At 44.0% G+C, this 26,084-nt stretch overlaps 1 protein-coding gene across 6 annotated transcripts in view; it reads right to left on the bottom strand.

Moving 5' to 3' along the window:
* GARNL3 (GTPase activating Rap/RanGAP domain like 3) overlaps positions 1–26,084 on the bottom strand; it is a 144,890-nt gene that overhangs the window by 47,578 nt on the left and 71,228 nt on the right. For all 6 annotated transcript variants that reach the window (XM_023628919.2, XM_023628920.2, XM_070250784.1 and 3 more), the window contains 8 exons: positions 24,992–25,091; positions 23,240–23,358; positions 17,163–17,227; positions 14,252–14,315; positions 10,843–10,869; positions 4,721–4,796; positions 3,930–4,028; positions 1,625–1,728 (listed from right to left, as the gene is read on the bottom strand). In XM_023628919.2, the coding sequence (XP_023484687.1) occupies positions 1,625–1,728; positions 3,930–4,028; positions 4,721–4,796; positions 10,843–10,869; positions 14,252–14,315; positions 17,163–17,227; positions 23,240–23,358; positions 24,992–25,091 (654 nt within the window). The remainder of the gene's footprint in view (positions 1–1,624; positions 1,729–3,929; positions 4,029–4,720; positions 4,797–10,842; positions 10,870–14,251; positions 14,316–17,162; positions 17,228–23,239; positions 23,359–24,991; positions 25,092–26,084) is intronic.

Raw genomic sequence — 26,084 nt, 5'->3', positions numbered from 1 at the left:
TACCTGGCATAGGACATGGCAATTCTGGTGAAAGTACAGGGACGAAAAGTGTGGAGTTGGGGAAGGAGGAGGATTGTAAAATATTTCACTAGAAGTTTCTTGGTATTGTTGAGATGCAAGAGGTCAATGCAATTCACGGTGCCTGGGAAGGCCAGTGTGGTCTCCCTTCTCCATGTGACCCCAAGACCCTAGAGCTTCAGCTCCTGAGAGGTGGAGCCTGGTGGCAATAATACAGGTATCCTCAACCACATAAAGAAGAAGCCTTGCAGAAAGTTACTCACAGCCGCTTCAGCAGTTTTCCTGGGCCCAGGCACGTCCTGCTTCTACCTGTCCTCTCCCAGAGTCAGCTGTCTAAAATCAGAACAAGCTGAAAATCTCCAGGGGGTCTCCACTGCCTGCAAGACAGTCCGCCAGCTCTTTGTGCGGGCCCCAAACCATCAAACAGAACTAGCTCTTCCTGCCTCTCCCTGCATGTCCTCAAAGCACCTTTCTATCCCATGACTGTCGCACCACATTTTAGCCTAATGATCTGCTTTGTGTCTTTCCCCCTTACTGAAGTCTTATTGAAACAAGAATTCAAAGTGCTCAGAAAAAAGCTTTTTTAGCCCTATCACATATCCTCTTTGGGTTCATATTTCTCACAAATCCTTGTTGAAGAACTGTCCATTTATTTATTTAGAGGAAGATTAGCCCTGAGTTAACATCTGCTGCCAATCCTCCTCTTTTTGCTGAGGAAGACTGGCCCTGAGCTAACATCCGTGCCAGTCTTTCTCTACTTTTTATGTGTAGGATGCCTGCCACAGCATGGCTTGTGAAGCAGTACACAGGTCCGCACCCGGGACCCGAACCAGCGAACCCCGGGCCACCAAAGCAGAACATGCGAACTTAACTGCTGTGCCACCGGGCCGGCCCCCAACTTTCCATTTATGTTTGTGATATTTATTCATACAGATGCCTTCAATGTGGAACAAAGGGATAAGAATGTAACAAAGAGTTACAATGAACTCCCCAATCCTTCAAAATCCAGCAGCACGTGTAGCTGTTATATCTAAATTCCAACAAATTGGAAATTTTTCTCCTGAAAATGGTCAATCTCTGGGCTGGGTGAGGAGTGCCTCAGCTAGTTTTTTTTCCCAACATGGCACAGCCCACGCAGACACTCAGCGTTAATCTCCTGCATTAACCTGAAAAACACCTGCCCGCTATTACTCAAGACCCACTCATTTTATTCCCAGATAGTCTCATTCTGACAAGACACAAGTCACACTGAGAGAAGTCACAGAGAAAAGGCAACGGAGAGAGAAAACTGTCTCTCAGCAGTTTTTAAAACCACACTCACACACACGCAAACACACACGCACACAAGTTCACACACAAACACACAGGCGCCCTAGTACCTCTGACCCTTTCTTTCGTTTAGGGGAGAGCATCACTTCTTCCTAAGGCTTGTCGAAAGTTCAAATAGACAGACGGGAAACAACATCCCTAAACTGGTGCCTAAAGTTCAGCTCCTATATTAACATATCTAGTCTCTGATTCAGTGAAATCCTAATGATGCTTTCTCCACATTCAGGTCACTATTTGGCGTTTAGTGTGTTCTCAAAGAGCCTGTGTTCACACGTACCTGCTGTTTGTTCTCTTTGGAATATGGCAGCATGGTGGAGACATGAAACATGATCTCGTGCCCTTGGTATACAGTGTAAACGGAATGGATCCCTGTGGTATCGTCTGTAAAACACAAACATGCATTTAGCGCACAGAGAATTCTGGGACCAGGAGGAAGCAGTCTCTACTTGCAGACTGGAGGAATATAGTACACAGTTAGTACATTCCCAAAGACCGTTCTGGACTATCCACCTGAGTGGAAGCAACAATACGGATCATCCTCTAACTGATGCAAGGCTCCTGCCCACGTGGAGAGACTCCTTCCTCCCCCGCTAAGCCGCCTGCTGTCTGATTCATGCCTTGCCTTGGAGTAGACTAGGTCAGGAGAAACCTGGGCTAAAAAGGAGAATGTGTTACAACTCCTTGCCTTCCAGTTACCGCGGGTGTATAGGACAAAATTAACACAAGATGACACACAAATGACTAGTACGTCCATAAAACAAAAGGAAGACTCTCACTGGCAGAACTGTCTGGTGGTTAAAAGCATGGGCTTTGGAGTGAGGAAGACGTGGGTTCAAGTTCTCATTAGCTATGTTCCTTTTGATGAGTTACCTCACCTTTCTCGAAGCCTCTGTCTTAATTTGAAAATGGGGATAAGAATAGTATCTAACTCCTATTAGAGATGTTGGGAAGCCTCAACAAGATTCTACTCGTAAGATGCTTGGCAGAATGCCTGGCCATAGCAAGGGCTCAAAGGACCCTACAGAGACACAGAGAGTCGGCAAGGCGAGGATGAACTTGCACGCATTCCATGATTCACCAAGTGCATACACAGCTTGTCGGGGTGAAGCTGGGGCCTGACAACTGGGACCAAATACTTCATCCTGCATCTGCCAGTTAAGCTCCTCATGGTGCAATTCTCACAAATTGCCTGACTTCCCCACCTTGTGAATCTGTGAAATGATGCCGATGTGGCTGGTGGAGGGATAAGGCTCCCAGTGGGTAAGGGTGCCTGGATTTGAAGCCTCTCAAATTTAGGCCAAATGAGCCTTGCATCACCTGCCTGGCTTACCTGAAGGACTGACTGTGGAGAGCAAATAAAATAACAGAAGTAAAAGCACAGGAAAAAACTAGAAATGCTATATAATGATAAGATGGCACGTGATTCCAAATCTAAACTCGTGATCTTGTCTACCTTGGCCCTCAGATCCCCTCCCCTAAACTGCTTCCCCTCAAATGTTTCCAGTCTCACTGCTGGGGCCACCACCCACCCAGCTGCTTAGGCCAGAACCCCAGGTGTCTTCTGTGACGTCTTGTTCCCCTTTATCCCCCATGTTCAATCAGCCATGGGCAGAGCCTACCCATTCTACGTCTAAAACGGCTCTTGCATCAGTCCACTCCTCTCCCTTCCAGCCTCCCAGCCTCTCTCCAGCCAAGGCAACCACCAGCTCTTGTCTGGACAGTTGCAACAGCCTCTTAACTGGTCCCTCTTCTTAACTGCCGATGGACCATTCTCCACACTGCAGCCAGCATGTTCTGCTCAAAGGTGCAATCTGATCCTATCACGCTCCTACTTAAAGCCCTTTAATGACATCCAATTCCATTAGAATAAAATCCAAAATTATTAATGTGCTCTCAAACTCCCTCTGGAATCCCCCTCCCCCTTTCCCCAGTCCTTACTGCATCCTTCTGCTCCCTCCGCTCCCGCCAGCCATAAAGGTATTCTCTTAGTTTCTAGAACACCACATGCTCTTTCCTGGCTCAGGGACTTCACAGATGTTCTCTGCTTGGAATTCTCTTCTCCCCTCAAGACACTCAAATTCCTCCTACTCATCACTCCCTCCGGGAAGCCTTCTTTAACCTTACAGATGAGGCAAAAATGTCCTCTGGCACTCTGTACCTTTTCTTCTTAGTTCTTCTAAGTACTTAGCACTAAACTATTTGATAATTATCTGTTTAATGTCTGTGTTGTCCACTGGATTATAAACTCCTAGAAAGGCAGGGACCCTGTTGGTTTGTCTATTGCTGTATCCCCAGAACCTAGCACAGCCCTGGTACACAGAGGTGCTCAATAGTAAGCATTTACGGGCAGACCACAACTCCTGCCACCACCCAGGGGCTGGGAGGGCTCATTTGGTCTTGCAAAGCTCAGTGTAGCCGCCAAATGTGTCCAGTGACCCGTATCAGACTGGGTGTCAAGATCGACTTCCCTCTCATCCTCTCGTCCGCCCCCTCCCCATCTTGGGTATAAATTCAAATAAAGAGCAGGCTGACTAGCAAAAGTTGTACAAATTACAACAGAATAGACGAGGAAGCGAGCTTACTTTTGGTGTCCAGACCGCCACGGTAGCCTGTCCAGCCCTTGAGAGTGACTGTGTCACCCAGGAGATTTAAAAATTTTTGAAAAGTGTCACTTCCGATTTCTGTAGGAAGAGGGAAAGTATGAAGAAAGCACGAGTATCAACAAGTCCTCATTTTCCAACTACGCACTGAAATCACTTGAAAATTAAGTAGGCTCTGCAGGTGTGTGCAGGAGGTAAACATAAGGGAGAAATCACATTTCCTTCTTCTTGGAGACCATGCAGCAGGGTCCACAATTCCCAGGAATCCAAGGAAAGGAAGACTACAGGATCAGGCTAAGCCACCTTACCACTGCCAGACTGGGATCCCAAGTGTTCAGTATTGTAAAATGAAAACATGATTACTGCTTTCATTAATAATAATCAGGTATTTCACATGAAAAGTGCTAAATAACAGGAAAATGGCACCCTTTTATAATTCTCCCAACCATAAAAATCATGGAGAAAAATCTCCCACTGCTACTGAGACTATGCAGACCAAATTCTCCAAACCCCATGTAGTCATCCAGTTAGGCTGCGTCTCTGGGGCCAGCGCCTGGTCCACAATGGGTGACCAATAAATATCTGTCATGTGAATAAATGAATGAAAGTGGGCAACAACTGCCCTACAAAATTCACCCTAAAATTTCGTAAAACTACTGGCTGTTTCTTTGTATTAAAGACTCCAACTCAACAGGCAAGTTCAGTTTGGATTGTTAAAATGGCAGCAAGGCAGAGCAGGGTTTCTGTTAGCAGAAAAGAGGAGGAGAACTCACCATTGCTGAACATCTCATCGTCAGTGAGCTGCCCGTCTTTGGCAAAAAGAACCCCAAACTTGAAATTCACAGAGCCCTTACAACAAGACAACAGAAGGTGTTGAATTTCACTTTATCATCAAAGCATGCGTCATCCGCTATGAGGCACGCTGTTCACGACGCAAGAAAAGCACAGTGACCAGAATGGATACTTGGGGGATTACTTCCTCCTCTCCGTCTCAATTTTGACCAATATTAACAACAATCATTCCTTTCTTTTTATAGATTTTCATAGCTTACAGATGAGACTACGCTTTTATATGAGTTAACTCATTTGTAATTTCATTACTAATGGTGTCTGCAGGATGCCAGCTCCATTCTGCAGCAAAACAGTGCTCAAAATAAATAGCCCACAGGAACCCACAGGACTGGCACCATCTTCTGATCAATCCCTCAGCAGCAGTCCAGACCCCAGAGCACAAAGGAGAGCTCAGTGTAATTCAAAGCTGAACACAACAATCTTAGGCTGATATCTTATGGACTCTTTTAAAAACAGAAATGGAAACTGTAGGCAATTTATTGTAAAAGCTCATTTCCCCCAATTCCTAAAGATATTTAAGCGCAAGAAGTCACAAAATAGACGTGGGGGGAAAAAAGGCAATTAAGAAGTAGCTAGTACAAATGTTCAATCTACCATCCTCAACACTGGATTAAAATCTGATCCTGTGTGAATGATAAATACCAAATTCAAGGGAACAGCCCACACACGGAAGGGAGAGAGAGGCATGGGATCAGGGAGCTCAGCTGCATTTTTAATATATTTTTTTCAAAGCTGGGTAGAGGGTTTGTAGGTCTTCATTATATTATTCTCTATACTTTTTTTGTATGCCTGAAGTATTTAATAATAAAAAAAGGTTTGAGGTTGGAAGAGAATCAACCTTTGACAGGCTGTTTGACCCAGATGGGGGAATTCTTGGTCAATTAAGGGGCAGACAAGGAACGAAGTGTTTAAAGCATTGGCCAATGGGTCAGAGGTGGAAGGGCAAGGCAGAATGCCAGGATTCAGGACAGCTGGATCTGGGAGAATTAAGACTCTGAAAACCCAAGAGTCTAAGGCTGTGCTTGTGCACATTTTTCTGACCCCAGCACAGCCACAAGATAGATGCACACCCATCACTAACAGAGGTTTTCTGTGTAGAGTGAGGAAGACAGAGGACACTCCCAAGCTGGTCCCTCCGCCTGGACCTCTTCCACGGCTCCTTCTATGGCTGGCTCTTTCCCATCATGCATGTCTCTGCTCACATGTCAATTTCTAGAGAGGTCTTTCCTGATCTCCCAGTATAAAGTCAGCCTCCCCACTGTTATTATCCATCATAGCATCTTGTTTATTGTCTTCAGAGTGCTATTTACACTCTGCAATTCTTTTGTTGAACTTGCCTATCTGTCTGTTTCTACCGTTAGAACATGAGTCCCATGAAAAAAGGATCATCTGTGTCTTGCTTTCCATTGACTCTCCAGTGCCCACCACAGTGCTGGGTACGTGGACAGGATTAATAAATATTCATGGCGTAAATGGTTGTGTGCATAATAAACGAGAAAAGAAACAAAACTGGTCAGATACAACTTATTTTTCATGAGTGGCTTTCAAATGATTAAATCTTCTTCCCAAACCAGTTTTTTGGTAAGTTTCTTAGAATTTTGTCAGGGATCTCTGTTCACTTTAGGGTTCTATAGTTTGTAACCTTTCTTTCTCCACTTTGGAAATGATGACAGCAATCACATATCTCCAAGACCCCAGCACCTCTTCTGTTCTTAGCGGCCCCTTGACAAGCACCTACAGTAGCTTGGGGTCTGACACGTGACCCTCTTGGAGTAATAGTGCAGAGACTAAAGCAGTGGTTCTCAAACTTAACCAGGCATCAGAATCACCTGGAAGGCTTCTTAAAGAATGCTGGGCTCCACTCCCAGACTTTCCAATTCAGTAGCTCCCGGTGAGAGCCCAAGAATTTGGATTTCTGACAAGTTCCCAAGGGATGCTGATGCTGCTGGTCCAGGGCCCCACGTTGAGAACCACTGGGCTAGAGAACAAACCAGCAGACTGTCAGGAGCCCAGGATCAGGTCCAGCTGAGCAGACAGCTAGCAAGCTAAGGGCAGAAGGACTGGGTCAATGAGCGGAGCGATGAGCCATGAACTAACAGCCTGTCAGAACCAGAAGGGACCCTGTGGTCCACTGAATCCACACTTTCATTTTACAGACAGGACAACTGAAGCCCAGGGAGGGCGAGACTTGCCCAAGGCTCCTACTAAGTGAATGTGAGGAGTGGAGCTGGCAGTCGGGTCTCCTGACTTTTGATCCAGCTCTCTTGCCAATACCATGGCATAGTCTCCTCAGGAGTGAAGCTGAGAGCCACAAGCAGAAATGGGGCTTGATCATTCCCCAAAGCTTTTAAAAGCTTTTATCTGTGACTGGCACCATGCTACCAGAACCCTTGCTGAGGACCCCTCTTGCTTCAGAAGGAGACTCCAGAAAGACTGGTGTTGCAAGGCCTTGTTAAGTACTTGAAATTACTTAGAGGACTCATTTAGGTAGTTTTGTTTCTTGGGCTTCCCAAATGACCCCAGTGACTAACACAGAGTTTTCACCCATCTCTAGAAATCAAGGTGTCACTGAACATAATGGATTACATTTTTGGAGGAGACAGTTTTTAGGAGGGCCGTTTTAGGAGGGGGTAGTTTAATTCGGGTAGTTTAACTTAACTATCACAGATCAGTTTCAACAAACCACTCAACCTAGCAGTGTCAGTCCTTCACGAGGCTGGTTGCTGCTGGCAGCACTGGATCCTGGGGGATGAGAGGGAGCTCTCAAGGTCCTAAGACCAGATCCGGGCCCCCAGAGGGAGGCGACTGGTGGAGCGAATCCATGCACACTGGTCTTCCTGGGACTTAAGTCCTGCTCAGACACTCACTAAAGAGATACGTCATATTTGTAATTCCTACCTGTATGGGACTTTTAATTTTTAAGTTCTAAGTTTTATGAGACAAAAGTCAGTATGATTATAAATCAATGTGTAGTTACTTTCTTGGGAATTAATAGTATGCTAGCAATTATATTTCTTTTGAGGAAAGTGAAGCAGGAGGAGAAACTAAAGTCTCTGTGATTCCAGAAGAATCTCTTGAAATCAAGAAACCATGGCCTGGGGCCAGCCCTGGTAGCCTACTGGTTAAGTTCAGCGTGCTCCGCTTTGGCAGCCTAGGGTCCCAGGTGCAGACCTACACCGCTCATCCATCAGTAGACATGCTGTGGCGGCAGCTCACATACAAAAGAGGAAGGTTGACAACAGATGTTAGCTCAGAGCAAATCTTCCTCAGCAAAAAAAGAAAAAGAAAGAAAGAAATGATGGCCTGATTCAAAACTGGACACCCCTGGTTCCTTGTTACTTTTGTTTAGGCAATGCCTCCATATGTCTATGTTTCATATATTCCTTCATATCTCTCATCCTCTCCATGTGTATTACAGCTTAGGAAGCCACGTTCTCCCCTGGGGGTGCCTCTTTATGCAGTAGACAAACAAAACATGCTTTCAGGACACCGACGACACTTAACCAAATAGCTAACCTTTCAGGAACATCACTAGTGTTGTCTATTAACTTTCTTCCTGCCCAATTTTTGCAGCTGACAGTTTATCACCATAATAGGGCAGAGTTGGGATAAATGCTCCTAGCTGAGGAGGTGGCAGATTAAACAGGAGCGCCTTGGCCACACAGCTCTCAGGGAAGCTCTGAAAGATGGTGACCGTTGCTCACACCTCCTCAAATACACTGTAACGAATGCTCTTGTGGCTTCGAGCAAATATCCCCTTAGTAAGGAAATAAAATTGAGAAATAAAGAGATCAGCCACTTATTTTTTCAAAATTTGGGAGATCCAAAAAAAGTATGAGAGGATGTACACCCAACAGCGAACAGGGGTTCTTCGAGGGAGGGTGGAAGTGGCAAAGCAGGGGGAGCTTTCACATTCTCCACGCATAAATTTCTGTATTTGTTTGTCCCAACAGGCACGTGCATGCATGCAGTGGGTGCTCAATAAATACCTGTGAATTAATGGAGTAATTTTGAGACATAAAAACTGTATATAGCATAATCCTAATTTTATATAAAATATACCAAACATATATACCCAAATGTGATACTATACCAATACTAGTTTTCTCTGTGATTGTAGGTGATATTTTCCTTTTATCTTTTGTGCATTTCTGTATTTTTCAAATGTTTGCCAGAAATGTGTATTACTTTTGTTTTTTGCCTTCTACAAATTACACATGGAGTTCATGAGTTCTTTAGCAACAAGCATGATTCATACACGGATAATACATAAATAAAGAAGTAGCTGTCTCCCTCTGCCTGCTCTCTGCCTCGTCCCACCCTACATTTCACTCTCCTCCCAAAGTCACCCTGCCAACAATCTGGGATGCATCCTTCCAGCCCACTTCTTTGCACTTACATCGATATGTTGAGAGTCAGCTGAGATGTCGTTGCCTCAGAGAATCCTTTCCTCTTTGTTCAATGTAGAAATTCTACTCCCTACCCATATCACCCACCTTGTTTTACTTCCTTCACAGCTCTTGGGGCGATCGATATTACCATGTCTATGTCTGTTTGTTTACTTGTTTAGTTTGTCTTATCCCACCAGATTGGACGTTCCATGAAGAAGGGACCTTGTCTTGTTCATCAATATATGCCCAATGCCTCAAACAGTACATGGTACACACATGGTAGGAGCTCAATAAATATTTGTTGAGTGAATGAATGAAGGAATGAATGAATATACATATAAATCTTTGTTTATAAAAACCACTTGGATTCTACTCTAAGTATTGCCTGCCCTGTGAATTGTTTTTTTTCAGTAAATACTATGTCGTGGAAATCTTTCTATGCCAGTAAATAAAGGTCTACCTTATTCTTTTTAATGGCATCATAGTATTTCATAATTCAGTCAGTCAATACCTAATTCACTTAACCAACAAATATTGACTCCGCGTCCTCTAGCTGCACTGTTCTAGGATCTGGGGATGTAGCAGTGAACAAAAATAAGTCCCTGCTCTTATGGTGCTTATAGTCTAGCGGGGGCAACGGATGACAAATAAATAAATGAAAATACACTCATTAAGAAGAAAAACAAAGAGCGTGGAAGGGCAGAGTGTGCTATTTTAGGCAGCGTGACGGGGGAAGGCCTCTCTGCGCAGGGATCCTAATCAAGCAAGGGTGTGGCCCATGGGGACATCTGCGGAAGAGCATCCGGGCAGGGGGAACAGTAGGCTCTTCCCGGGGAGGTGGAAGGATAAGGAAGTCAGTGTGGTTAGTGTGGAGGAGGAGCTGGAGAGGGAGAGAGCAGAGGGCCAGAGTGAAAGCAGGGAGAAGAGGTGAAGACACCGCACAGTCCAATGTGGTCCCCACAGATGATGGGGGTGGTGTCAATGGATGAGAGCGGTCATGGTAGAAGCGTTGAGAAATGTTTGAATTAGGGATGTATTCTGAAGAAGTGTCAACAGGATGTACTGATGGATTAAATATGGGGCGTGAGAGAAAGAGAGGTGTTAAGGATTTTCTGTGTCTGGCCTGAGCGACTGGAGGAATGATATTGCCATTTACTGAGAGGAACAGTAGGCACAAACGATAATTTATTTACTCAATGGCCTATTGATAATACTTGGGATATTTTGTTATATTCATTATGTACTTAGAAAACCCAATATATTTTTTTAAAGCGGGGCAACAATGGAAACATGAAACAGGGCAATCTGTAAATCGAGTGTGCTTATAAAGCCCAAACACCCTATCTTTAATTTAACGATCATTAAAACCTCATTACTCACCCTGATCGCGAGGTTACAATTTGAATATTTCCAAGCAGATTTAAGTAGCTTGATTGTTTTTATATCTTTATAGGTAGCTGCATAGAAAATTCTGAAATATACCTCGAAAAAATATGTCAGTAAAGTCTTTCAGTGATAAGAGACTCACACTGTGCAAATGCATGTGGAGGTTTGACGGAAAGAAAAGGTCGTGTTCACGGTGAAGGGAGAAGCACATTGATAAACATGGAGGCAGGGCAGAGCGGGAACAGACAGCTCAGAAAACCACTTACCTCTTGCTCTTCAAGAACCAGCAAGTCCTGTCAAATAAAGTTCGAAAAGTTATATCTATCATTAACGATGATCATTTTATTTTGATTTTCTGTGAAAGCCAAGCTTCAGTTTACCAAAGTTTACAACACTTTTTTTTCCCCTAGAAGTGCTTAAAAAATTCAAAGTTAGCTCTGCAGGTTTTTATAAAATACCTGGTCATTTAGGAAAGTCATGTTATACCACAGCTGTCTATAAACAAAGATGACGTATGGCAGTGGGAAGAAACGCATGGACACCTAGGTTTCTCTATCCATTTAAAGCTAGATTATCACACATGGCTGCTGGCAAGATTTTGGCTAAGAAAAATGTTATTACAGTACAGCAGCCAGAAACAGACGGATAACGTTTTTAAATAGCATCAGCCACCTTCCCGCTTGGTGGAAGATGCCTTCTTTACAATGCCAATGGCTTATTTCCTGTTGACTTTTTGGCTCCAATGATTTGTAAGCGCTCTTCCTCCTACACCTAAAGCCTGTTGCTCGAGCCTTCTTCAGGGAAACCCACAGAAGCCTGATGACAGCACTGAAACTCGTGCTAAGTTACACACTCACGTGCACACTCACACAGAGGACAGAGGGAAAGCTTGTGAATTGTTCCTTGTTAAGGGGAAAAAAGTCAAAACACAAACAGGGAAGGCGTGAAAGTGTCTTTTGTTTGGTAAAACACAGGCACGGAGGCATGACATAAATAGGCAGAAGGTTGCTCTAGTCTGTTCTCTTGTCTTCTTATTTTGTGGAAGAGAGACAGCAGATGGGGAAGACAGCAGACAAAGTCTGCTGAGGGAATCTGTTTGGCAGGAAGATGCAGAAAGAAGCGTCAGAGTGGGCGCTGTGGGTTTTGGCCCCCAGTGTCTGGGGATCACATCCAGGCTCCAAGAAGGACAGGATTAAGAATGAGAATCTGCACACGTGAAGTAATAAAGACACACTGGTACTGGCATATTTATAATTCAAACTTGTTTTAAAATTTGCTATAAAGAATCACTTTTGGACAGCCAAGAGCATACGATGGAGAAAGGAAAGTCTTCAATAAATGGTGTTGGGAAAACTGGAAGCCACGCGCAAAAGAATGAAAGGAGACCATTATCTTACACCATACATAAAAATTAACTCAAAATAGATTAAAGACTTGAATTTAAGACCTGAAACCATGAAAGTCCTAGAAGAAAATATAGGCAGTACACTCTTCGACATCGGTCTTAGCAGCATCTTTTCAAATACTATGTCTCACTAGGCAAGGGAAACAAAAGAAAAAATAAACAAATGGGACTACACCAAACTAAAAAGCTTCTGCACAGCAAAGGAAACCACCAACAAAACGAAAAGACAACCTACAACTGGGAGAAGATATTTACAAACCATATTATCTGATAAGGGGTTAATATCCAAAATATACAAAGAACTCATACATTTCAACAACAAAGAAACAAATAATCCAATTAGAAAATGTGCAAAAAATCTGAACCAACATTTTTCCAAAGAAGATATACAGACGGCCAACAGGCACATGAAAAGAAGTTCAACATCACAAATTATTAGGGAAATGCAAATCGAAACTACAGTGAGATATCACCTCACACCCGTCAGAATGGCTATAATTACCAAGACAAGAAACAAGAAGTGTTGGTGAGGATGGGGAGAAAAGGGAACCCTCATACACTGCTGGTGGGGGTGCAAACTGGTGCAGTCACCAGTTTCCATTTTAAGCCAATATGGAAAATATTATGCAGATTCCTAAAAAAAATTAAGAATCGAAGTACCATATGATCCAGCTATTCCACTTCTAGGTATTTATCCAAAGAACACGAAAACACGAATACATAAAGATATATGCACCCTTATGTTCACTGCAGCATTATTCACAATAGCCAAGACTTGGAAACAACCTAAGTTGCCCATCAAAGGATGCATGGATAAAGAAGATGTGGTATATGTACAAAATGGAATACTCTTAAGCTATAAAAAAGATGAAATCGTGCCATTTGTGACAACATGGATGGACCTTGAGGGTATTATGCTAAGTGAAATAAGTCAGAGGGAGAAAGTCAAATACCATATGATCTCACTCATAAGTAGAAGATAAAAACAACAACAAACACCTAAATACAGAGATTAGACTGGTGGTTACCAGAGGGGCAAGAGAGAGGGAGGAGGACGACGAAAGGAGTGACAGGGCATGTGCATATGGTGATGGATGGTAATTTGACTTTGGGTGGTGAACATGATGCGGTCTACAGAGAGATACAAAAATAACGATGTATACCTGAAATTTATAAACCAATGTTACCCCAATAAAAAGAAAGAAAGAAAGAAAGAAAGAATTACTTTTAAGCATAGCATGGCTGAAAGTTTAACTTACACTCATTTTTGCCTTAGTTCCTTCTGGGGTTGAGTTAGGGTACAAACGCTATTTTAAAAATTAAATTAAAACCAAAGATATGGGGAATTCACAGGTACACATATTCGGGGTAAGCTGAGGGCCATGACTTCATTTTAAAGGCTAACTGTATTTTAAAGGTATGTGAGCAAAGGTACGCTCCCATGTATCCTCCTAACGTGTCTGAGTTATTTCCCTAAAAAGCAGATTTAAGCATGATGCTCCTCTGCTTAGAGACTACTGGCTCCCTGCCACCTCCTGGATAGAATCCCAGCCTGCCTCTCCAGCTCGTCCTGGTCACCCGGCCCTGGCATTCCCCTCTCCTGGAAGCTCAGCTTTGACACAGAACTGGCACGCGACTAGTGACGGCTGCGTTTAGCAGTTTCAAGGGGAGAATTTCAAAGCTAAATTGATTGAAAGTGCAAGACAAAACTTTGGTTGACATTTTTCTGATGGATCATTCCCTAGATTATGACTCGAAACTTTTTTTCTTCCAGAGCAGACCGTTTCCCCTTAAGAGCAAGTCCTAAGAAAACAGGATGGCTTTCTGGGCACCTTCTATCCTCCACAGTACCCAGCACAGTGTTCTACATGAGTTAGAGCTCAATAAGCACAGTTTGTATTTTATTAATTTAAAAAACCCCAAACCTTACATTCCACACAATTCTACATCACTAACTTTTAAGGCAATAAGATCCTTCTGAACATGCACCCTTTAGGTTCTGGGATCGAGGACCACATAGTCCAGCGGGCCTCAGTGCGCCTATACCTCAGAATCACCCACAGAACTTCTGAAAAATACAGATTGCTAGCCTCTACCTTAGACCCAGCATATGCGGGTCTCGGGTATGAGGGTCTCCACGAGGACATTCCCGAAGGCCCACAGGTGATTCTAGTTGGTACCCTCTGCTAAGAATCCCTGAGGACCCGTCAGTTCTAATCAACCACTGTGATCAAACTTACACGATTACGAAGCATACAATTCTCTGTTACCTTTTGTATCTCAGGATGAAAAATTTCCCTGGGGCCTTTCTCAAATTTGTCCAGATTCATGGCACTGAAATAGAATGGACAAAATGAGCCACAGTGTGGTAGAAACTTAAACAATGTGGAACAAGTGTACGTTCTTCAGAGAGGCTAAATAATATCTCCTAGAAAATCATCGCTGGATTCCCTGAAGGGCCTGGCCCACAGGAAATACAAACCACCAAGGCATGATCAATGAATGACTATACGAGAGTAACCGAACACCACGCTGTATCCCTCTCACCTCACTATCCCCTAATGACACAGAGAATAAGAGAGGAAGGGAGGAATCCAGAGCATCTGTTTCAGGCAACCTTGACTAACCTTCATGATTTCTATTTTTATTTACTAAAAAAGTGATTCATTGACATTTACAAAGCAATCAGTGACAAAATGAAATGTAAGTAAGATCACCTGACTTTCTTTCTTTGGCAATTCCTCTGCCACTTAGGGCAAAAGGCCGTCCTTAACAAGATTGTTCTTTTATGTTTTACTTTGGACAACCAGCGTTAACGTCCTTGAGCCTAAGCTCCTCTAGAGGTAAAACAAGGAAATGAAACTAGATGATCTCTAAGGCCCCTTTCAGTAAAGATTCTCATATTTGTAAGTGAAAGAGAAAAATAATAGGTAATATTTACAGAGCACTTACCAAATGCCAGGCACTCTGTTAAAGGCTTTACATCGATTAGCTCATTTAGTCTCTAGGAGGCAAGTACTATTTCATCCCCTCTTTAAAGATTAGGAAATAGAGGCTCAGAGGTTAAAGAATGAGTCCAGGATAACAAAGCTGTTAGGCAGGAGAGCCAAGATTTGACCTCAGGCTCATCTGACTCCATTGTTTTTATATTTTAATTTCCTTTTAAGTTTTCAAGTTCACAGTTGTAACAAATGAAAATAAAATCTTTTCTTCTTTTGGCAGCAACTGTAGAAGTTTTAATCTTCCATATCTTTAAAAACATCTTCTTGCTGAAACTTGCTCTGGCTATGAGTAGTGAGCTGAAAAATGAAGGCCCTATTCATTTAACTAAATGAAATTATAACTAAATGAAATCCTTGAGCTTTAAATATAAAGAAGAAAGGAGCTGGAGTAACTTCTTTAGGAAAAGAAAAAGATTTGCAGAAATCTTAAGCCAGTGTAATTCGAAGTATTACTCTCAAAGCAAGTTAAGAGGGGCCCGGCCCCGTGGCCGAGTGGTTAAATTCGTGCGTTGTGCTTCGGCAGCCCAGGGTTTTGCCAGTTCGGATGCTGGGCGTGGACATAGCACTGCTCATCAAGGCACGCTGAGGCGGCATCCCACATGCCACAACTAGAAGGACCCACAACTATGTACTGGGGGACTTTGGGAGAAAAAGGAATAATAAAATCTAAAAAAAAAGCAAGTTAAGATTTAGCAGCAGCAAGATATTTCTGTGCTCAACAAAAATGTTAAGCTCTTGGGCCGGCCCAGTGGCGCAGCTGTTAAGTGCACATGCTCCGCTTCGGCGGCTGCCGGTTCAAATCCAGGGTGCGGACATGGCACCACTTGGCAAGCCATGCTGTGGCAGGCGTCCCACATATAAAGTAGAGAAAGATGGGCACGGATGTTAGCTCAGGGCCAGGTTTCCTCAGCAAACAAGAGGAGGACTGGCAGTAGTTAGCTCAGGGCTGATCTTCCTCCAAATAAAACCCCCAAAAAACAAAAAAAAATTAAGCTATTCACTGATGCTTTCTGAACTTGGCCTTCAGACTGCTCAGAAGAAAATTAGAAGGCCTAGAGCAGAGAGGGGGAGGTCTACAATTGAAAGACCAAATCGAGCTTGAAAGTGAGATATAATAGTTTCTACTTCTTAGTCTCAGCACCCTGATGCAATCGCTAGCAGTCAGGCTTGTCACTCTAAGAGACATCTTGGCAAGTATGAGTTGTGGCTGGGAACAATGAAAACACCATCTCCTACCACCACCTGGTTACAGATGACCAGAGAGGAAACCACGGGGCACTGGAGGGAGCCGTCACAGTCACACGATATGGCAGTCGTGGTGAATAGCCTGAGCCCTGGAGTTGCATGACCCTAGGTTTGGCTCCTGCCTCTCCGGTTTACCAGCTGTGAGACCTCTGTCAAATCCTTTCACTTCTCTGAGGCTCCGATTCCTCATACGTGGAGTGGAGGTAATTATAGAGCTACTTTGTAGAGCTGGTTTAAAGATTTATTAGGAGAATGCTTGTAAAGCATTTAGCTCTGCCTGACAAACAGAAGTTACTATTACTATGACGTAACGTCTCAGCTGGTGACAAAGTGACAGGCCCTACCTGAGTGGTGACATTCCCTAGGGGAGGCTGCCACCCAATACGGGAGAGGGGAGATATGAGAGGGAGGTGGCAAGGTCGGGGCAGGAGAGGCAGCTGACTGTGGAGCAGCTAGATGTCCCATTCACTGAAATTTCTGTTTGTGACAAATAAGCACATTCTTCTCTGAGAAGCATTTGCTGACATATGAGTTTCTATTTCAAAGCAGAAAAATATTTCTTGATTTTCTTTACAAAACCAAAGTATCTGCACGCGTGGAAGAAAAAAGAAGCAGGCAACTCATGCAGTATGCTTAACAGTGATGCTCAGGATCAGCAGGACCTCGACTCAGGCCTCAGTCCCACCACACACTGTGTGATCTTGGCCTTCTCTCCCTGAGCCTCCGTTTCCTCATCTATAAAACAGGGGTGAGAACAGTACCTGCCCTATAGGGTTGCCATGGAGATCACATGAGGTGATGCATGTCGAGTGCTTAGCAAAATGTCTGGTACACAGCCAAGGCTCAAAAAGTGGAAAGCTAACAGGAGACTGACCATACGAGAAAAAACCTTGATAAAGGCTCCTGGCGTTGGGTTTCTATTCATTATACTCACCTTAAGATGGACTTCACCGAAAGCGTTTTTGTGGGACTGTAAGGAAGGCATATTTTCTGGGTACCCTGGAAAGTCAAAACACCAAATCAGTGAGAAGTTTGGCAATTTCCATCTCTGAAACAGCCTTACTTGGCTATTTAAAAGAAACCCACGCCCAGTCTTTCATCTTTCTTCAAGGGGCATGTATATGAATAAACACATTCTATGTTGGAAAAAATCTTGCTTGCTTATGACAGCATCTTCCACCATCCTCCCAACCCCGACATTCATGGCTTTCCGCAATACTCTTCAATATTCGGGCTGACAGGTCCTCAGTGTCTTAGGTGTGGCGGTGAGTGGATGAGCCATCTGAGCCAGAGGAGAAGGGGTTTGGTCTCTGAGCCAAGGGTCAGATCAACCTCAAAGATCATAATAGGGAGAAAACAGTTTCCACATGCTCAATGGGACCCAAAAGCGTTATCTCCAAGTCAAAGACTTTTTGAACTAGAAATCACCTGAATCTTTTAGAGAAGTTTCCATAATGTGTACTTTCGTATTTATCTGTATTTACTTATTTACAGTCTGCTTCCTCCTCTCTAAATGAGTACCCACGGTGACTAACTCATAGACAGTACTCACTAAGTCTTTACTGAATGAAAGAGAATGAGTGAAGGGTCACCTGAATGGTTCAGTCCCACGTCCAACCCACCCGGAACGGATGAGCGCTAGTCTCTATAATCTCCAGAAAAGAGAGGACACGGATTTATAATCCACAAAGGATTTACACCACACGGTTAGCAAAAGGGGTGATGACTTAGTCCACATTGAAAACTTTCTTCCTAACTTTGTCTAACAATAAAATTGGCAGCACAGATAGCTAGAAAAGGTAAGGACATTTCTTGCAGGAAATGGACAAGGAACTAAATGTGACTTTCCTCATGTTTTGGGGACACATCTGCCAACTCATCTGTCAAAGACCTGAACAACAGCATGGAGTGGAGTTCCCCAACCTTTTCGAGCCCACAGTCTCTTTCGCTAAGCTACACTTTCACACCCACGCCGCTGGAGACCCCGGGAATCTCAGTCCCACCCCAGGCTGGGCAGGAGCATGTCTTCCCAGCTAAGCATCAGAAGTTGCACTTACAGGTTTTCTCCTAGCCAAGGAAATTAGCTTGAGCTTTTTATTGTTTGTAGTTTGCGTTACAGAGATTTAAGAAATTTCCCAAATATAGAGAAATACTACGATAGGAATATGCATTTTCAAATTCCACAGAAGCCACCCATTGAAACCTGAGTTATTCCTGTGGCCTTGCCTTTTTACCAGACCCAGCCTCCCTCCCACCGTGGGTGGGATGTCACCTGTGTGGGATGCCAACCTGTCTGCAAGAGGGTCTTGAATCGGACCTTCTTGCTCAACCCCTACCTTGTCAACCATGTCTTCTCACTAAACAACCCAAAGGCTGTTTTAAAGAGAAGCCAAGGCAGTTTGAGGGGGAATGTACGGACTAGGAGAGAGGATCCAGCCCCTGCCTGGGTGGTGGGAACATCTTCATGAGCTGCCCACGTGGATGTGAAGCCCAGGGCTCGTGGGATTGTCAACTGGTATTTTTCTTCTCCACAAACGGGTAAAGCTCTTCCTCCCCATCTTCTCCCTGTTGTGGCTTTCCAGAGTAGCTCTCCAAGAAAAAACACCTCTGGTTCTATGTTTTCCAGAGAAATCAACAAATGCATAGGGAGAGTCAAGTACACGGCCACATCAGGCAGCACTAAGTGAGCACAGCAAGGACACAGAAGTACACGTTGAACGTTACCCCATTCATGCAGCCGTGGTGTGTGTGTGTGTGTGTGTGTGTGTGTGTGTGTGTGTGTGTGTTTATGAACAGACGTCTAGAAGGATGTTGAGGATGTTGCAGTAACCTCTCTGAGTAGCTAGATTTTGATCCCTGCCCTTTTCGCTTGCTATATTGTCTGGATGGCATTTCTACAAGTACAAATAATTTTTTTTTAACAAAAGCCTTTTCTTTCTGTTTAGAAGAAACACAGCAGAGATAATCAAGACTGTTTAAAGCAGGGTTTATACATTTAGCCATTTTTCTAACTTTTATAACAGAATGCGAGCACACGACGAGGTGAGGGAGGGCTGAGCCATCCACTTCTTTGCATCTCCCACAGCCTCCAGCACTAGTTTTGGGACAAAGGGGGCTTCATTGGTGACCCCTTATGCCAGTGTTCTGCTTTGATTTTTTCAGTCCCTCACTTTCCTCAGCACTCCCCCTACAGCTGGTGGCCAGCACTTGCCCCGCACTGGCACACAATTTAGGGCTTAGATAAGGGGTCTGGATTATGGCACCGGCCCATCTCAACAGAAGGGGACTAATACTCAGTATGCCCCACCCCATGCTGCCTCCATGGGGGTCCTGGGGTCTAAATCCCACCTCTCTGACGTCTCTAGGACCAGCGAAGAGTAAGCTCTCCCACGTTCCTCCTTCGTCTTACATTTGCTGTTCCTTCCGTCTGGAATCCTCCCCCCGCCCCTTCCCCTACTGTTTTCGTGGCTGGTTCCCTTTCATCCTGCAGGTCTCTTTAAACGTCATCTCCTCAGAAAGCTTCCCTGAACTGTCTTATCTAAAGCAGGTCTCCTGTATCGTTCTCTATCTTTGTTTCCTTCAGAGCGGTTATCACAATTTATAATGTAATAGAGACAATGTCTTGGGAAACTAAAATAAGCAAAATTTCGCCCCTGCATTTGCCCCACTCCTCCTCCCCCAGTACCTGGCCACTGTCCCAGCTGAGGAGGTGGAGAGACTGTTATTTGACATAGAGGAAGAAGATGTGACATTCAGAAAATCCACTGCAGAGAGACAGCAGGAGTGAGAAACCTCCCCTTTCCTGCCCTGGTGGAAGGAAGAGAGAAGGAAGAGAGGGACGCCATGGGGAGATGCCGGCGCCCTTGATTCCCCCATTCGGAAGGCAGGCCTTGAAGGAGGCGGGGGGTGGCTGCAAAGATACCAAGGTAAGACCTGGAGGCACCTAGGGACATTCGGACTAGAGGCCCACTTCCCAGGCACGGTCTTCCACAGAAATCTTGAAATCCAGTTAGAACCTGTTTGAACACGGTGAGGGGCAGAAACTCAGTGGCTTCAAGAGTGGACGGTCAGCAAGATCAGAGACACGAGCCTGAGGCATTGCTCCTGCCTCCTCCCATGTGACTGTGGCTCGCAGTGGACATGCCTGTGAGAGGGTGCAGAGCTTCTGAGAGGCTCGGCAGCCAGCAGAGACCTGGGATCAGGTCAAAGAGTTCACAATACACAGCGACTTCACAACAAGGGGCAAATGGCTGGGACTACGGATTGCAGGGGCAGGTGCATTCCAATGACCCAAAAAAAGCCAGAGGGGACCAGTTACATCTCAGTGGTTGCTAGTTCAGAGGCTAGATCAGCCATTCCACAACAGAAACCAGAAAGAACCCAGAGGGCCCCATGTGGATCCGAGGTCCTCTTCTCCTGCCACCATGAGTCTCACAAACCCTGAGGTCTCCATGCATCCGAATATCACCTTCCAGAGGAGCAGGGGGAGGGGAAAGAAATCGGAAAGACTGATTATTTGTCCAAAAGAGGCAGAGTCATCCACAGAGAATAGTGAAACCAGAAGAGATTGGAATACTGTAATTAGCAAGCATGAAACAAATAAGTAAAAACAAAGAAGCACCAGTCAACAGCCTTCCTGGTGCAGAAGATAAGAGGCCCTGGACGAGGGCACTAGGACTCTCACTAGGTGAATACTGAGAAAAGACTACCACGCACGCCCTTGAGAAAAGCTGGCACACAGCTCTCCAACGTTATCTTCGAAAACTGATGCATAAACTTTGCTTCAAGAACAGCTATGCTGATGGCAAGACTGGCCCCAATGGCAGGGGCATAGGGAGAGGGGAAAGTGCCAAAACTTTTCTGCAGGAAATGATTCACAGGTAAGATCTAACTCTATTTAACATGAGATTTTTACCTTAAACCTGCTTAAAAAAAAGAAAAATTTCAGAAACGTTAACATGGAAGTTTATATAAACAGAGGCAGCATAGCACCCAGGTTAAACTGGACTTTGGCGTCATTCATCAATTCATTCAACAAATATTTGTCCAGCTCCTTCTATGGGCCAGGCACTAGGCTTGGTGGTGGGGACTCTGAGAACAAAGCAGTGATGTCCCCTACTTTCCTGGAGCTCACAACCCAGGGAGAGAGACAGCATGAGTCAAGGAATTACATATAGAACTAATTATGTACAGTGGCGACAGCTCTGCATGTAGTCCTGGGTTCTGCCTGGTCTGCCGCTGGGCGGCATGTGGCCTTAGTCACGCCATTTAGCCTCCCTAAACTGCGGCAACACCTATGAGATCACGCATTTGGAGGACTCAGCATAGTATTTGGCATATGGTAAGTGCTCGAGAAATGTCAGATTTTATTGTTATCACTATTACTGTTTTTTTTTTAAAGATTTTTAAAAAAATTTTTTTCCCTTTTCTCCCCAAAGCCCCCTGGTACATAGTTGTATATTCTTTGTTGTGGGTCCTTCTAGTTGTGGCATGTGGGACGCCGCCTCAGCGTGGTTTGATGAGCAGTGCCATGTCCGCGCCCAGGATTCGAACCAACGAAACACTGGGCCGCCTGCAGTGGAGCGCGCAAACTTAACCACTCGGCCAGGGGGCCAGCCCCTCACTATTACTATTTTTAATCATCACAAAAAGTTCCTAACCACAGTTTACTCTAGTGGTTCCTGGAAATTCTTTCTGGGCTTTTTGAAGTTGCTACTTTATTGCTATATATGCATGTAAATGTGTGTCTATATATAAAAAATTACTGTTTTTGAAAGTTTCTGTATTATTTCTTTTCCAAAAAGACCTAAATAGCAATTTTTGATATGCTATGTAGCTTAGATACAAATCAGCATGCAATTATTTAACTATTAGATTTCAACAAACATACCCACAAGCGAGACCACCGACTAACAGGACTAATATTTTTAAGTGTAGTTTGTTTCATGGCTTCTTAATTAGACACTGTCCTCACCAATTTAAGAGTAAATGTTTTATCCGTTAAGCATCTAAGCAGTTTCAGATTTGATGACTGGGGACACCAGCTAAATGTGGATTTTCAAACAAGACCTCACTTAATGTGGTCTCTGTAGTCCTCATCACCCTGTGAGCCACAGCCCACAACTTTCCCCATTTTACAAAGAAGAAAATGGAAGCTCAGAGGGCATAAGAAATATTCTCAAATTCACACAAGTGAGTTTGTTACTGAGGTAATTTGACCCTACTTTGCTTAACTCCAAACCCTTTGCTCTTTCCAGCATCTATACTGTCTCTGAAAAAAATTCTGAGAAGCCAAAACAAAAACCAAGAGAAGAAAATAATGAGAAAAGGCAAAAGATGAAAGAGGTCAAATTTAAGAATCGCTGGAGAAAGAATTCAGAAAACAGGAAAAGCAGCAACAATAGTGAATAAGACATAAGCAAAGTTTCCTGAGCCAAAGACAGACCCGCACCCCTGGCTGAAGGGCCTCGTGTTCGGCTCACCATCCGCACCTGAGCGTTCAAGGCCCATCGTGGGCAGGGGCCTTGCTGAGTCTAGAGTTGTTTTCCTACTTGTGAAATTGAGGAAATGGGCTAAGTCTCAAACAAGTTCTAGACGCACAACTGATTTAGTGGTTGACTGAGTGACTCATGGAAACAGGAGCACCCCGTGGGCTGTGCCCATGTGATAACACAGTCTTCCACTAAATTTTGTTTCTTTTAGTTGAAGGTGAGCCAGTTCATCACTTTCAGTATTAGCAACAGCTCAGGTGAGTACTCCGTAAAATACAGTTCTGTATTCCCACAGGCGAGAGACAGAGGGAAATGGACATGTCTAATTAGTGCGAATTAGAATATGGGAAAAGTTGTTGTTAAACTCAGAGTTTGACGGTCCCACCTGTGAAGAGTATAATCTTGAGTATCCAAACTCAAAGAATCTCGTAGCAAAAAGACTTAGCTGAGCCCCTCCGACAGTGACACTCATTAAATTCTGGAGTGGTGAGGAAAGTCTAGCTACAAGCCAGTTACTTACTGTTTTTCTCCAAAGAATGGCACGGTACTGGGGGACACGCTGATTGTTTTGGTCAGAAAGGGTCACGGACAAGAAGAAGGGGCTCTTCTCTGCATCATTCCCAATGTAATTCTGATGGACTGGAAAAGAAGCAGGTTTAGAACAGTGAGAATGCAACTGGTACTTCCAGGCTCTGGTAGCAGGGGACACTTCAGGTGGTATCCAGCCCTTCCCCCATGATCAGGGCACAATAATCCCAAACCCAGCTCGGGACAGAACCTGACCACTCTACACTAACCATGCAGTCCCATTGCTCTTGCCGGCGACTGGGTCAGGAATAAACACGTGACCCCATCCTGGCCAATAAGACAGGAGGAGGAATGTGTCAAGGGGTTTCTGGAAGGCTTCCTCACTCCTGAAGATGACCTTCTTCTTCCTCAGGACATGGTGGTGTCTGGAAGTGATGTCTGGAATTGCTGCAACCATCTTGTGACCCCAAGGAGGGCCAGCCTTGATGACATCACTGAGCCTCTGAACCCACCAACCCCAGAGCCTGCCCTACCTCTGCGTTTCTTGTTATGTCCCTTACCGTTTAAGCCAGTTGAGGAAGCTGAACACATCCAAACTCACGGTACCATCTTTCTCCAAAGTCATCAAAACTCTGGGCACTATGTTTTCCGGCATTTGGGAAAATGACAACTTTCCCACTGATTTCTTTCTTTATAAAGAAAAATCCCTTGCCAAATAAATAAACTTCTTAGAATAATACAGTATCCAATTTTTTAAAAAACATCATTTGCGTCTGGTCAGTCTCATTTTATAGCTCAAACATCACATCTGCTACAAACGAATGCTTTAGCCTGATAAGCAATTTATCTAAGTCACTTCTAATCCAACAATAGTGATTATTCTTTCACTCCCAGTATCTCCTGTCGTTAACCACACTCCTGTTTTCCGTCTTTCCGTAGTTCACTCTAACTGTGCATCATTACTAATGAGAGAGCTCTGGGTGTGTGCCAGGCATCTGGCTTCGTGTTTTTCCTGCATATCTCATTGAAACTTCTGTTCAAATCTACTAGATAGGAACTCATAATACCCCCACTTTACAGATAAGGACATTAAATCTCAGAGAAGTGGAGAGTAACTGGTGTAAGGTCCTATGGTCAACAATGGCAGAACCAGGGTTCAAACCCTTTCTACAGTCTCCATGAGGGCAGGGATCGTGGCTGCCTTTGCCACTGCATGTTGCCTGGCACGTGCTAGGTGATAAATACTTGTCACTGATGAATGAATGACACCAGAGCCTAGAGGATAATGCCTCTCTAGTTCTCTATTGGCCCTGGAGCTCAGGGAACCATTCCTCCCCCTCACTGCCGTGAACGTATTTTTCAAATCCCACTACAGACAGGTCACTTGCTTGTTACGTCTAGAGTTGTTTTCCACCCTGCAAATGCTTCTCATCTCTCAAATCGCTCATGCGGATGATCTAACTCCCTTTAACTCTCCAGGGACAAAATGAACTGTCAAAAAATATCTAAATAAAAAATTAAATAATTAAAAAATAAATTTAAAATGATGAGAAAAACTCCTAAGGCTGATTCGGAATTGAATCTTCAAATCTACACAGCTTGCTACGGACTTTGAAGTGAAACGCCCTGACGTTAGTGTCCCTGAATTGGGTAGTTTCACACCTATAGGGTACCAGAAATTACACCAACACTAGTTTTCATTTTCGATATCCTTTCTTCCCAAGCACCGTAATGGCATAATTACCTTGTCCTAAGAAATACTTGAAATACCATCTGGTGTGGTATTCCGGGTTCTCTAAGTGCACATCTGTTCTTCGCCAAGTGCCTGGCAAGGCGGTTGCATTCTGTAACGGAATAAAGTTGTGCCATTAAAAGGCTTATTTAGAAAGTAAACAAGAAGCTGGTAGTGAACCAGAGGCCAAAGAACCAGAAAAGGCACTGTTAAAAGCGTACCAACAGGGCTGTAGCCACACGTGCTCATTAGCAGGGGACGCCCAGTCTAAATCCACATCACGGAAGCATTCTGGAGGTCCTTGGGGTGTAAGAGAAAGGACCGCGTGAACCAGTGAGTTCAGCCATTTCTAACTTGAGAATGACTTGAGTTTAAAGTTTCTCTTCTTTCTTGTCCGAAGTTTCCACAACATTTGGGAGTGGGTGCCCCCTAGAGGCACACCTTTCTGTCTGTTACCCCTGAAACAGGCACATTTCACCTGGAATACATGTCTGCAGCATCTTAATCGAGTTCATATCTTTTAAAGAACTTTTTAAATGTGTCATAAAAATAACTCAATGCAGAAAATACAGATAAACATAACGAATCATCGGAATCCTTTAACCAAAGATAATCATTATTAATGATTTGGTATTGTTTCCTTTAATTTTTTTCCTATAGGTACACACACATGTAGTTTTCTTACAAAAATGGAATTACACTGAATACACAGTTTGAAACTCCACTGACATCTACATTGTGCCATGTGTATAAGACAGACTCCTGGAATACGCTTTTCTGATTCTGACATGCCTCTAGTGATTTACTGGATGCTTGTGGTCAGTTTCTTAACCCTGTAGAAGCTTCCTTCGTCTGAGTCTACAAAGAGGCTTTTCTCAGGAATGAATATTGAATTTTACTGAAAGCTTTCTTTTGGCAACTGTTGAGAGAATAGGTTTAATGGGGGAAAATCATACAAATGTAACGATTATACTAATAGCTCTTCTGACGCTGAACGGCTCTCAGATTTCTGGAATACACCCTACTAGGTCATGGTATGGTATTCTTTTCATATACTGCTAGATTTTAAAAAATGATTCATGCATCATATTTGTTAGTGAGATGG

Source organism: Equus caballus, chromosome 25 (genome assembly GCF_041296265.1).
Source record: "Equus caballus isolate H_3958 breed thoroughbred chromosome 25, TB-T2T, whole genome shotgun sequence".
Taxonomy (NCBI): domain Eukaryota; kingdom Metazoa; phylum Chordata; class Mammalia; order Perissodactyla; family Equidae; genus Equus; species Equus caballus.
This window is presented reverse-complemented; position numbering and strand designations above follow the sequence as displayed.